Genomic DNA, 14,284 nt, shown 5'->3' with positions numbered 1-14,284 from the left:
ATCACATTATAATGCCCCCACGGCTGAAAGGGCGAGCATGTTTGGTGTGACAGGGATTCAAACCCGCGACCCTCAGATTGTGAGTCGAGTGCCTTAACCACTTGGCCATGCCGGGCCCAGTCAGATAGATTGACAGATTTGTGGTTTTGTGAAATTTTAGTTTTTTAGTCTACCAACTTTCTCAAGTGTTTTGGTGGATTGTTACTCTGCAGTTGGTTTGTTTACTAATCAGCAGTGTGTAAAGTGCTTATAAAACTTTGTTTAGATGTTATTTGCAGTGTTTCTGAGATATTAATTTGTATTGCACATAGTGTACATCAGGGTCATTCCTACTATAAGTACTACTGTACTTATGATAATAATAACAAACAGTGGTAATACAGGCAACATTAAGAAATTAAACAAATGATTACACATTACTGTTATGTATCCTTAAACTCCTGTTGTTTCACAAAAACATCTAGTAAAAAACAGACTTCCCTGATTTTCTTCAGTTACAAAAAATATTAAGTATTATAACAACAATCTTCAATCATAATTAATACAGTTACACAAACAGTTAAAACAGATAAATTAATTTTTACTCCTTTTAAACCAGACTTCATGTCAGAGAACCTTGATAAACAAAATTAAAATAACAGTCTTGAAAATTGTTTAATATTTACAATGTAAAACCGATAAAAAAAATATCAGTATCTCATTAGTTACTTAGAAATATTTGGTTAATATGTAACACATCCAAAAATATGCACTGCAGGTAAAAATAAGTCGTATTATTTCCCATTAATTTCCTTGCTTTACAAACTTGAGCAAGTGTCCCAATATTCAGTATATGTAACATTCAGTAGCTAAGTAGTAGAGTAGTGCATTGCTCTATATTGACTAACATTCAGTAGCTAAGTAGTAGAGTAGTGCATTGCTGTATATGGACTAACATTCAGTAGCTAAGTAGTACATTGCTGTATATTGACTAATATTTAGTAGCTAAGTAGTAGAGTAGTGCATTGCTGTATATTGACTAATATTTAGTAGCTAAGTAGTAGAGTAGTGCATTTCTGTATACTGACCAACACTTAGTAGCTAAGCTGTACTATCCTTTTTTGAGTAACAGTTTTTCAAATTATGGATCTTAATAACACTATCTAATTATTTAACAATTTGAAACATACATGATCTACATGACAGCAATAAGTGTAGTTGCACTTCACTCATTGTGTTTGGTAACATGTTTATCACATGATGCCATTGCTGAGTAATGAGCTTTCTCATTCTGAGAAATGGCTTAATGTACAGATGTTAACACACCTCATGTACCCATGTTTTGACAATTGAAGAGGAGTGTTCTCTTGTTCATTTCAAAATTCTTGCAAATGTATATAATTATTGATCTATTCTGTGGAAGAGTTCAGTTCAGAATTTGTAAAACACAGTGTTATGCAGATAGTGCAATACCTAGAAATGACAATGTTGTGTATGAAAGGTTTGGAAAATTTGGGTTCGTTTTATTTTGGGATAATAATAACTTATTAAAATTTGTTGACTATGGAAAGTTTCTTTGGAAAATTGGGGATTCATTTTGTCTTGCAGATAACAGTAATGTATTAAAAGTATATACAATTCAAAAAAGTAATTTTCTTTCACTATAACTTAGAGTTTAGAAGTTAAGCAACACTTACATACAGTAAAATGAACATCTTAAAATCTTTATATTATAAAACTAGTTTAGTTCATTTGAAAATTATCATACTACTAATATGAATTGTAGTAATTTGTATTAAAAACACATAATTGACATATATGATGTATGGTGCATAAATGATATTCTATAAAAACTATGAAACATTATTAAGAATAAGATTTGACATGGTACATATAAATAAACTAAATTACTATTTCCCTATTGTATGCTAATTGAAAAAACATATCTATAATCTTTAGGCCTAAATGGAAATAAGTATGCAATAAGAAGGAAAAAAAGAATTCTAAATCCTTTTCTTAATAATATCAACTTTTTACAATTATATAGTTTTAAAAAATATTATTCTCAAAATAAAATAACCACAATTTTCCAAATTTTCCTTATTTATTGAATAGTATTTTTATGTCATGCTATTCAAACAATGTACGTAAATAAATTGGCTAACTGGCTATTTAATGATTTCTAATGGCTATCCTGAAATGCTTTAAATAAAAACATCACCATCATTATCAGTGATAGTAAAACATGTTTGCATTATTTTATTATCAAATTATTTGATTTACAGAGATAAATTGGGTATTAAGGCATATATTGAACAAACTGGTGATGTGTGGTTGTTTTGACATTAATGAATCAAACAGTAAATATTCCTATTATCTCAAAAAAAAAATGTGTGAAAAAGTTTGTTATTTATATACACACACACGAGCGTGTGTCTGTTACACAGGTTCAAGTTGCACCAATTCACGTATACACGCTTTATAATGTGACCAATGTTTCAACTCATGCAATATCCTGCTTCACATTTATGTGATAGAGCAGTTGTTCATCTGGAGTCTTGAATGAGTGTTATTCCACAAGATGTGATAAGAAAAAATGAAAATAAAGAATAAATTTACACATCTAAGTGAAAACGTTTTTAGTTTATTAATGCAATGTTTTGAGCAGACGTTCTTTGTCAGACAATGTAGACCATGTTACAATGGAATTAGGCTACAAAAAAAAATGAAAAAAAAACAAAACAAAAACCATTTTGAAATATTAATCTCAGTCATGAGAAATGCGCCACTCAACAAATTAAAACAAGAAGTCCCTGAACACCGTCATATCTTCCAGCTTAACACTAATTCCCTTGGGGTTTAAATGAAAGATTTACTTTTAAATAATTACTAAACTCCATCAACCCTTTCCTTAATTCTTCTCCCCTTTTTTTTAATCCCTTACCTTTTCTCTAGATATGTTTACCTTACCTTAACTCTCCCTATTTAACCTTACCTTTGCAAAAGTTTTCTCCTTTCCATAAATATTTCCCTGGATTATTATTATATTAAGATATTATATTATCATTTTATTATTTTGCAACTTTATATTTATGGTTTTTCCTGTATTTATATTTCTGAATCCAATTTTAGTTGTTAAGATTTCTTCTTTTTTTATATTCCTGTTAATTTTAAAAAGTATACATAATTAAGTCCAACAATGTTTTATCAGTATTTTTGTCATAGTGCTCCACATTGCACAGAAGTATTATTTTATCTTTTAACGTTTTTTTTTTCTAGTCTGATTTATTAATTTGTAATTTCCTCAAGTTGTAATTTATGAGTAAAGGTTTTAGTAAGGCTATTAATTTCATTATTTTTGTCTCCCAGGTTCCTATCCCCTTATTTTCCACAGACTTAATGCCTTGAGTTACACAGTTTCAACTTACACAGTGTTTATCAGGAATGTATCAGCGAGAGAGCCATCTGATATGAGAACAGTCAGTTAGTTGAATGTAATCAATAATGAGCCCAATGATTACTCAATTAGCAAATTTTGTTAACTGCCCAGTTCTAGAGCACAGTTAATTAAATATATTGTACTTACATTCTGGCTTATAAAAATCAGATTAGATACCCTTGCTGTTAGTGATATTTTTGCCTGTAAACCCAATGTTACATCATGTACCAGGTTACTTAATCATCTACTGGAATGTTACCAAATACAACAAATCAATACTGCATTACTAAGCTACTGAATGTTATTCAATATATATCAGATCACTACTCTACTGCTTAGATACTGAATATTACATAATATACTAGGCAACTTACTCATTTACTGGAATGTTACCCAATAAAGCAAATCACTATTTCTATTTGGCTATTGAATTAATACTACTTCCAAACAGATAAGTACCTAGGTTGAAACTAAAAATCAACAAGTTGATGAACATAGCTAATTAAATATATTTTCCTTATATTCTTATTTATTAAGATTACAATGCATTGTTCCATCAGTTGCTTCCCAATCTACATCATATACCAGGTCACTTACTCAATATAACAAATCATTCCTGTATTATTTAACTTTTCTGAATGCTACATATTACATAATCTACATAATATACCAGGTCACTTACTCATTTACTGAATGTTACTCAATATAACAAATCATTCCTGTATTATTTTACTTTTCTGAATGCTACATATTACATAACTACATAATATACCAGGTCACTTACTCATTTACTGAAATGTTATCCAATATAACAAATCATTCCTGTATTATTTTACTTTTCTGAATGCTACATATTACATAATCTACATAATATACCAGGTCACTTACTCATTTACTGAAATGTTATCAATATAACAAATCATTCCTGTATTATTTTACTTTTCTGAATGCTACATATTACATAACTACTGGATGTTATGTAATGTACAAGTCGTCGTCTTTAATTAAGACAGTTTTATCTTTCTAACAGGGTGGTTGGCCTTTGGGATGGGTTGCCTTTAGATAATAAATACAGCTAAATTAAGGGTAGGCTTGATAAATATTTGAATTATAAGGGCTAGCTTTGACTGTTTTACTTTTATTTTAGGTTTAGGAAAGATGACTTAGATGGACTAATAAGTCCCTTGCTGTTGTTAAATAATGTGTGCACATATATATAATATGCCCTGTCTCTTAATCAACTACTGGAGAGTTACCTAACATAGTAAATCACTATTGTATTACTTAATACAATAATTGTATTACTTAGTTAATGAATGTTATGTAATAGAACACGTAATATAACTTGTATATGCTAGGTTGCTTACTTAGCAACTAGTTAAATAATGAAAATATTTCCTGATATTTCTCATATTACATTTATTACTAGCTATTTTTCAACTCCCATGCTGGAGCATTCAAAGGGCTACACAATCAGTATCTTATGTCTTCAATTTGAGAGTTGTAAGCTAGCCAACCCAAACTATTCTTTGAGTGAGAAATGTCAGAAAATTGTTTAATGTTTATGTTAATTCAAATTACGAGTATATAAACATACCTACTTAGCTACTAGAATGTTACTTAAAGTACCAAATAACTCAAAATACTTAACAGATAGAATGTTACATAACATACTATATCATTCGCACTACTCGATAAATGGAGTGTTATATATTAAATATACCAAATCAATTAAGTACTTGACACATGGAATGTTACCAGACAACTCACAGTACATAACAAATGGAATATATCAGATTACTTACACTACTTAAATAATGAAAAGTTACATAATAAACCAGATCACTCACTTAGCTGCTCAATAAGCACACACACACAAACATATATATATATATATATATATATATATCATACCATTTACATTCAGTTATTCAATATACTAAGTCACTTTATTTAACTACCGAAATTAAATTTAATATATCAGATGATTCATTTATCTGTTAGAAAGTGACATATAGGTTTCTTACATTAGTTAATGGAATATTATTAGCTGCTTAATGTGATGTAATTTACCAGACCACTTACTTAACTGGTGCAATAATATACTTAGCTACTAAATATTATACAACATACTAGATCATTTACTCATCTGTTGTAATAATAAACTTAACTACTAAATACAAAGTCACTTTCTCCAGCTATTTGGACAAATAGTCTAGGAGCTTTTTGTATGACAATCACTCTGCATACATACAGACTTATTTCAAACACAGCAGCAGGACACCACAAAAAACCTAGTAATGAAGAAAACATGACTGAAAATATTACATTTTGCACGGGGGATATATTTCAATCATATGATGAATTAGATAAAATTTGTCAGTACGAATTACAAGTAAAATGTGAATTCTACAAGAGATATTTCTCAACAATCTAACTAGCAAGTAAAAATGGATTAAAAGTGAAATCAGAAATGCACTGAAATTTAATGTCTGTTTTGAAATTACAGGAATATTTTTATGTGAGAAGACATAGCGTAAGGATATTTAGGGTTAGGAGTTCTGAAACAGTAAACTATTCAGATGACAGTAAAGTTTGTGTATGTGTGTGTATTAATAAAATTTATTATTAATCAAACAACGCATAAAAGTACAAGAATTACTTAACTAATGAAAACAAACTTTAATTATCAGATACAAATTGAGCTTGACTAAAAATATAGTCAGAAAAATATTGTCTATATATATATATATCCAATGTAGGCTTGGAACATGAGTGCAAGTTCCATTTATACTGGTTCATCAGTGTTTTATGCTACTTTTGAGGCTACATTACTACTTTAATTGTTTGAATTTTGCGCAAAGCTACACGAGGGCTATCTGCGCTAGCTGTCCCTAATTTAGCAGTGTAAGACTAGAGGGAAGGCAGTTAGTCATCACCACCCACTGCCAACTCTTGGGCTTTTACCAATGAATAGTGGGATTGACCGTCACATTATAATGGCCCTCTGCTGAAAGGACGAGCATGTTTGGTGGGATGGGGATTCGAACCGATGGCCCGCAGATTGCAAGTTGAGCACCCTAACCACCTGGCCATGCCGGGCAACTACTTTAATAGGTAAAGATAAGTAACAAATATAAACAATTGATGAGAATAAGACAAATAAGACAAAATGGAACTTTAGAAAAATCCAGTTATATTTTTTCTTTATACTTTTGATCTGTTATTTTAATGGTGGAATGTTATGTAATATATCAAGTCACTTAATTAGATTCTAGAAAATAATATGTGACATAACAGATAGTATACTTACCTTCTCCAATGTTATGTAGCATATCACTTAGCATATTTAGCTGTTAGCAAGTAATATAACATATCAGATCATATACTTAGCTGGAATGTTATAAACATCAGATCACAAATGTAGCTGCTGGAATGTTATTTAACATATCAGATTACATACTTAATCATTCTATATAACACATCAGATCACGTACTTTGCTGCTGGAATGTTATACTTCTTCATAAGATCGTGACGAACTTTTTCTCCTACGTGCTTGTAAATTTCCACAACCGTATTGTTAGCTGTTTCTCGAACCTAAGTATATAAAGCATGATTATTAATTATTATTATTATGGACAGTCATTACTTTTCTTAGTAGAGTTTTCTTTACATTGATTTTTCATACTAAGTAACAAAATGACAGCCCCAAAAGAATTTCATAAATTTAGCAAAAATTAGCAAATACACGAATGATATACTTTCAACACCCCCATAAAATTTCCTCATACATTGCTTGGCATGACATCCCAGCAGTCACCTACATTTTATACTAACACATTCTGTACTGTGTTTTAAAATGGCCTGGACATGTTTTATTCTCTTTTTTTTTAATCACTTATGAGAGACTATACTTCCTATTATGTGTACATATTTAACAACTGATATCTAAAAAGAAACATGATTGATACATCTAGTTAAATAGCCTCAAACGCTTTTCTTCTGTGACACACACTACATGCAGAAATGTGTAAAACCTAATAAACACAAAGGTCTGCTGGTTAATGTTTGCTATTACATGGTTTGGGTGGGCAGCCAAAACCTTATAAAACACAAAGGTCTACTGGTTCATATTTACTATCATGTGGTCTAGGTGGGCAGCCAAAACCTAATTTAAATAATGTATTGTTATATTTGTTCAAAGCATTCAAGGTTTTTCTTCAAACTTAAAAACTACTTAGTTGAATACTTTTAAAATGTTGCAATTTAAAATACTACATAAAATTGTTTTTTTTTAGTTTAAAAAGAAAATTAAGTTCAACATACCGCATGCAAATAAATTACAAGCTAAAAATATCAAATCCGAACATTTAGTACAAACAAGAGAATCAAATACCACTGTTTTAATGTTGTTCTTTTGTTAATCATTTATTATAACTTTGTTGTACTTAGTAAAAAATGTGATTCATGTGATGATTGTATTAACACACACACACACACACACACACACACACACACACTGAAGATACTATGCACATTTCACTGTTAAGAATGGACAGACAGGTTTTTCAAGAATTAATTTTTATACTCTGTTAATTCAAACCTGTTTTATAATTTGATCTCATATGAATTAATTTGTTGTATAATAAAAAGGACTATCATGTCTTTATTTTAACTATTAACTAATAAATATAAACATGTGTGTGTGTGGTTTTAATTAGAGTATCTCAAATTTTAATAATATATGTTTATGAGATATACAACTTATTTACACTTATTAGATGTTTTTCATACTGAACAAAATAAATGATATTTTTAGTTATTTACAACAAAATGTATTTGATGAAACTACGTGGCTGAAATTTACTAGTTCCTGGAGAATACTGATGGATATGTTAATCATTAACTAAAAACAATTTTAAAAAGTAACCTGGAAATGTGGCTACAGCATAGCAGCTGCAAATCTGCTACTAAGCTTCAATATAACTAAAATTTAGACCAATTCTGCCTGCATTGAAAATTACCAATTACACATGAGAAAATATTTGTAATATCCAACATTTCTCTTTTATAGTATTGCAAATGAACTTAAAATACATAGCAGAGAACAATATACAATAATGTTTAATTTAGAAAACATGCATACCGTCTTAATGAAAGTATGGGTGAAAAAGTAGCCTCAAGAGACACTATCATTACAAATTACAACTTACACAATATAGTACAAAAGAGTACTAACAAATGAAATAAAAATAGATAAAACAACATCAATTAATTTGATATCATATAAATTTCTATTGAAGAAAGAAATGGCTTAAACTAGAACACTAAAACAATGGAGCCTTAATATAACTTTCATACATGCACTTATATTGAATATCAAAAACAATTAATGGTGAATACAAAATAAAAATATTTCAAAGACCTTTATAATGAAATGGTTACTAAAATAACCAAACGTTGGCTTTAAAAACAATTATATGAGGTCATATTAATCTAATGTAAACAAGGAAAAATTTATGTTAAGCTTTAACAGAAAAGATTAGAAGAATTACACAAGAAACCATTTATTACCTTTAAGTATGCAAAGCTGTTTGGTTTGAATCAGTAACACTTCATTGTCTTTTAAATTTTTAAAAATCACTGCTTTTCATTTCAGTATTAATCTTGAAAACCTTTTTTGTCCTTAGATTGTTCAAGCTAGTTAATAACATTTTATCTTGAGGTGTTGTTTCAACATACAACAGCCTATGGTAGCATCAAAAAATAAAATGGATGGCCTACTGTATATTTCTCCTGGTCTTTTTTTTTTGCTAAAAACTTAATATCCATTTTTTTTTTCTTTACATTATTTATAATATAGCCTAATGCCATGTATGTTTTCCGTATCGTAGATTTCTTCATTCCCTCAATACATTATCAACATTTATTTGAAAGTTTACTAAAATATCTTAGTTTAATGTTTACCCTTTAATTTTGAGTTTTCTATTCAAGAGAAGATGATTGAGTGAAAAAAATTAGCAATGCCTTATTACTCATTGCTGTATATCTAATAAATTATCCTTTATTTACTTTACTTATTTTTTTCTATTTAATTTAATTATACAATATATACATATAGACACATCTATACAAATAATATGTTTTCATTTGTCTGTTTGGAATTTTTCTCACAAATTTCTTGATCAAATGCTACAAATCTCATATAGTTAGAAAGGCTTTTGTCCAAGGAGTCCAGATTGCATACTGGCTTTTCAATTCAGAATCATCTTACCATTTTTTATTTAGTCAAGCTTTTTTAATGCAACGAGTATGCTACACGATGGCACAATCTCATCGTTATCATGTGATGACTGGCTTAGATTTCAACTTTAGTTTTTTAATTTGCAAAGTATTTCATACACACAACACTTAACCCATTTGTAATTTCCTAAAAAAACACTAGGCATTACACTATATTCAATTTCTGTGGGCTTTCTTGACTGATTTAGGTCTCAAATATGCATGCACAGTTTGTTGAAAACCATATGCTTATTATTTTGTGAACATGCACTCAGACATTTTTCCATATTCAGCTAAGTTTACCTTCATTACAACTTTACATTTACTTTACTTTGCAATAATTTAAACTTGGTTTGTTTAATAGACTGCTATACACACTTTTTAGCTACTTTTTTCTTTACTACGGGTTTTATTCTTCATTTTTGTGAGTTTCTTTGTTTCAATTCATAAAACTATGTAATACACTAAATGCTCATAACTGTTTCACACTCTGTACATTATTATAAATACCATTACTATACTTTATTGTTTAAGTTTAGTTTTATTAAATGAAGTTACGTAAGTTTTATTGAATATGATTACATCTACGTGAGTTCGTCTGACCAAGTAAAATTTTTTTCAAACAGACAAGGCTTTATTAATCTAACACATAATACCTACAAGAAAGCATAGCTTAAATGGCATGTATGAAAATGATATAATAAGGAAAATTCAAGCGAAGGTCATGAAAACTACTGCAAATGTTTTGCAGGTCATGTCTAGTATTATTATTTCTATACTATGTTATGTACTGACAATGTCACTCAAAATCAGTTTTTCAGCAATGCCCTTTCTCAATACAGTATATATGCCTTCTAAATTCAACATTGTTGTATTGTTTTATATTTCAGCTGCAGTACTGAGTCCCCAAAAACTATAAAAGTGAAACTTCGGACTTTGCAAATATTTTCTCATTAGTAATTGATTGTTTTCAAAGTAGATATGACTCTGATAAAGACTGTAGTGTGCACTACTGCAACTTCACCCAAAATATCAGTTTTAATCATTGAAACATAACCATGGAGAAATGAAAAAATTAAGAAATAAATATTAACCATAACTATGAAAAGGTTATGAAATATGTTAAATATAGTGCGAGTTGCATACTGCCAGACACATGATGTCCAAATTTGTTAACTCCTCAACTACCTATCAAATGTTTTCCACTTTAAATTACAACAATGAAGAACAAATCCTGGTAAGTTTTAATAAAATGATAACAGTATCACATACCTTAATTTTACATTCTGAAAACATTTAATGGTAGTAAACATTCCTTTTTATGCAACCCAGATATTTTCACCTTCAAGCTTGTAACAATATAAGTTGCAGTGGCATTTCCCATTAACGATTTTGAGCAACCATGTTACATATATATAATATTTTAAACAATTATGTTAATTAAACATAGAAAATTTAGAAATATGCAAAAAAAAAAAATAAACGTTTTGAAAGCTGACTGATGAGTTAAATTCTGATTTGTTAATGGTAAGTGTATACACATCATATGAAGATAAAACTAATCCATGTTCCACTTACAACAGATGTGTGGCCATAGATTATAGAATTGTTACCAGGCCACTGAAAACAGGAGCTGCACTTTCTTATGAAGTAGTGCAATTTTAAAACAAAAAAACATACCTGTGAATTTGGATCACTAAGTAGTTTAACCACAGAAGGCATCAGTTTAGACAGTGTTAGGGAATGGGAGCCATGCCTGAAAATGAGACATAAAGTCATTAGTTAAAATGACAATTTTAGTCTATGATAATTACACTTCAGCAATTTAATCCAGTTCACCTTGGAATAGTTTTGTCAAATAATTTGCTAATATAAATAGCATCTCAACATACACCAACTGGCCTGTAAAGCCCTAATATTGGGTAAAAGGACTCATATACAATGGATATAGCAAATAGTGTGGTTGATATATTACACAACCTTGTTTTACTTTCACTTAGAAGTTCTTACTAATTATAAATACAAATAAATGAAGTTCTACCATACGAAGTGACAATTTTGAAAAATCAGCTAAATGAAAGTTTGACTTGGTTAAAGAGGTTAAACAAACTTTCAAGTTGTATCCTCTCAAATATAAATAAGACTCAAAAACATATTTTGTCATCAAATAAATAAAGCCTGTATGTTTCTTTTTAAAACACAATTTTTACCCTAAACATAAATTACAAAATAAGCAGTTATTGAATAATGTCAAATCATTTTTTGTAAAGTTCATACAGTTAATGTTTGCATGCACTTTTAATCCAAATATTTTGTAAGCTATCCCTTTTTTTTGAAAACTTCTCACAAAATATATATAAAAGCCTTATTTCCATAACATATGCCCACCAATAAAGGCACTTAAATTCAATAAGCATTAACTAGGATTGTATTAAGTCTTATGAAACTTTCCTACAATAGCTAATAAAAGGAAAATTATATATATATATATATATATATATATATCAAAAAGCTAAATACCAATAGGAGTATTAAGTAGACTAGAAAATGTAGAATATGAATACTAGCTACTATTTACATAGTAGCCACACTGACTCGTGAGTAAAACATTAGGCCAGACAACTACCCTGTTACTAATCACACTGACTGATGAGTAAAACATTAGGCCAGACAACTACCCTGTTACTAATCACACTGACTAGTGAGAAAAACATTAGGCTAAACCACGATCCTGTTACTAACTGGTGAGTAAAACATTAGGCTAAACAACTACCTTGTTACTAATCACACTGACTGGTGAGAAAAATATTAGGCTAAACCACGATCCTGGTGAGTAAAACATTAGGCTAAACAACTACCTTGTTACTAATCACACTGACTGGTGAGTAAGACATTAGGCTAAACAACTACCTTTTTACTAATCACACTGACTGGTGAGTAAGACATTAGGCCAGACAACTACCCTGTTACTAACCACACTGACTGGTAAGAAAAACATTAGGCTAAACCACAATCTTGTTACTAACCACACTTACTGGTGAGAAAAACATTAGATTAAAGAACTAGAGATTAAACAACTTTAACAATGCTATGCCTTTCAAGATGTAAGGGAATATATAATGGTTTAACAGATACTTTGCACAAATCAGAATTTAATATTAATTACAGTTAAAATGCCAAACATACAATAATTAACAAATAAAATTGATTTAGGACACAAAATGGTTATCATCCATAATTTTTTTTTTCTGTGACTAAATATTATTACATGCTGACCTGTTTAATATTAATATAGATAAATGTAAAACACTTTTCTTTAATAATATGCTATAAATTTATATTTTTTAAAATGAAAACACCAAACCAAAAATTCTAATAAGACTTTCCAAGATGCAGGAAACTAAAACATTTCATATAACTACCACTTACAGGAACATAACATGTTTACTGTTAACATAGCATGACTGAGTATGTAACAAGCATTCATACTTTTTTTTAGAATTAAAATCAATTTCAAACATGTACCTCTGAAATACTGAAAGCCTTTTCTTGTTGGTTTCTCTCATGATTTCAACAAAGCATGTTATTAAAAATTCCCAAATGTGCTTTTCACATTGAAAAGCACTCATCACTTACCCATTATTCTCCATTCTCCCATCTTACTTAACTTACTGCACAAGCATCACGCAACCTTACATAAGCTCTGCCTTCCCAGTATAATTAAGTATCCTTTGAAAGTTGCATTCATTATGCAAATTCACTTATGTAAATTCTGAAAGGCAGAACATCCACACTGTAAAGAAGGTTGGAATTGATTAACATGAAAAGAAACATGTCACAGGGCAGGAAGATAATAATCTTGACTACAAGGAATAACCAAGAAGAGGCTGAATAGAAACCATAAGCAGAAAATATTTTGCATAACTGGATCTGTGGGAGAAAAAGTGGAGAAAACTAGCCTCATAGACCACTAGACCAAAAGTTTACTCAGAAAGAATGCATTCTTCTCATTAAAGTACCTCTATGCCCATGAAGCCCTTTGTTTGAGACAAACAGATTGGTTTTGTGGATGATAATGATGTATTGAATCTGTAGAACCAAAAATTGGACACAGGTGATGGCATAAATGGGTAGAAGGAATACTATGTCTGGCTCTCACAGTGAACACTTCTCAGGGGAAGCCAGTTCAGGTATCATAAAAGGATATACTCCAGAAGCAGTACCTGCTCTTCACTCACATCAAAAATGGCCAGTGAGTCACATTACTGACCAAATTAGTATGCTCAGGTAAAATGAAGAAAGTCCCAAGTAATCCCCCAAGGATAGGCTCAACAACATGAAGACAGTGCAATGGGAAAATCAAAACATAAAGAATAAGATAAATACAAAAAACCTAGATGATCCCATTATGTTAGTTGTTGAGACATCTAACAATAATAGAAGTCCCCTCTCCAACATCTCTAATGCACACAGTAGTTGGAAAGGTACCATCTAAAGCATATCAGCCACAAAATACAACTCTTTGACAGAAAGAGAGACTTTTTTTTTTTGATTGTGTGTGTGTGTGTGTGTGTGTGTGTGTT

The 14,284-nt window shown here is 29.8% G+C and overlaps 1 protein-coding gene across 7 annotated transcripts in view; it reads right to left on the bottom strand.

Moving 5' to 3' along the window:
• LOC106458567 (CLIP-associating protein 1-A-like) overlaps positions 1-14,284 on the bottom strand; it is a 199,705-nt gene that overhangs the window by 133,809 nt on the left and 51,612 nt on the right. For all 7 annotated transcript variants that reach the window (XM_022384825.1, XM_022384827.1, XM_022384830.1 and 4 more), the window contains exons 7-8: positions 11,382-11,457; positions 6,916-7,016 (exon numbers count right to left, since the gene is read on the bottom strand). In XM_022384825.1, coding sequence (XP_022240533.1) covers positions 6,916-7,016; positions 11,382-11,457 — 177 coding nt within the window. The remainder of the gene's footprint in view (positions 1-6,915; positions 7,017-11,381; positions 11,458-14,284) is intronic.

This window comes from Limulus polyphemus, unplaced genomic scaffold, assembly GCF_000517525.1.
Source record: "Limulus polyphemus unplaced genomic scaffold, Limulus_polyphemus-2.1.2 Scaffold487, whole genome shotgun sequence".
NCBI lineage: Eukaryota > Metazoa > Arthropoda > Merostomata > Xiphosura > Limulidae > Limulus > Limulus polyphemus.
Note: the sequence above shows the minus strand (reverse complement) of the source record. Positions and strands in the feature narration are given on the sequence as shown.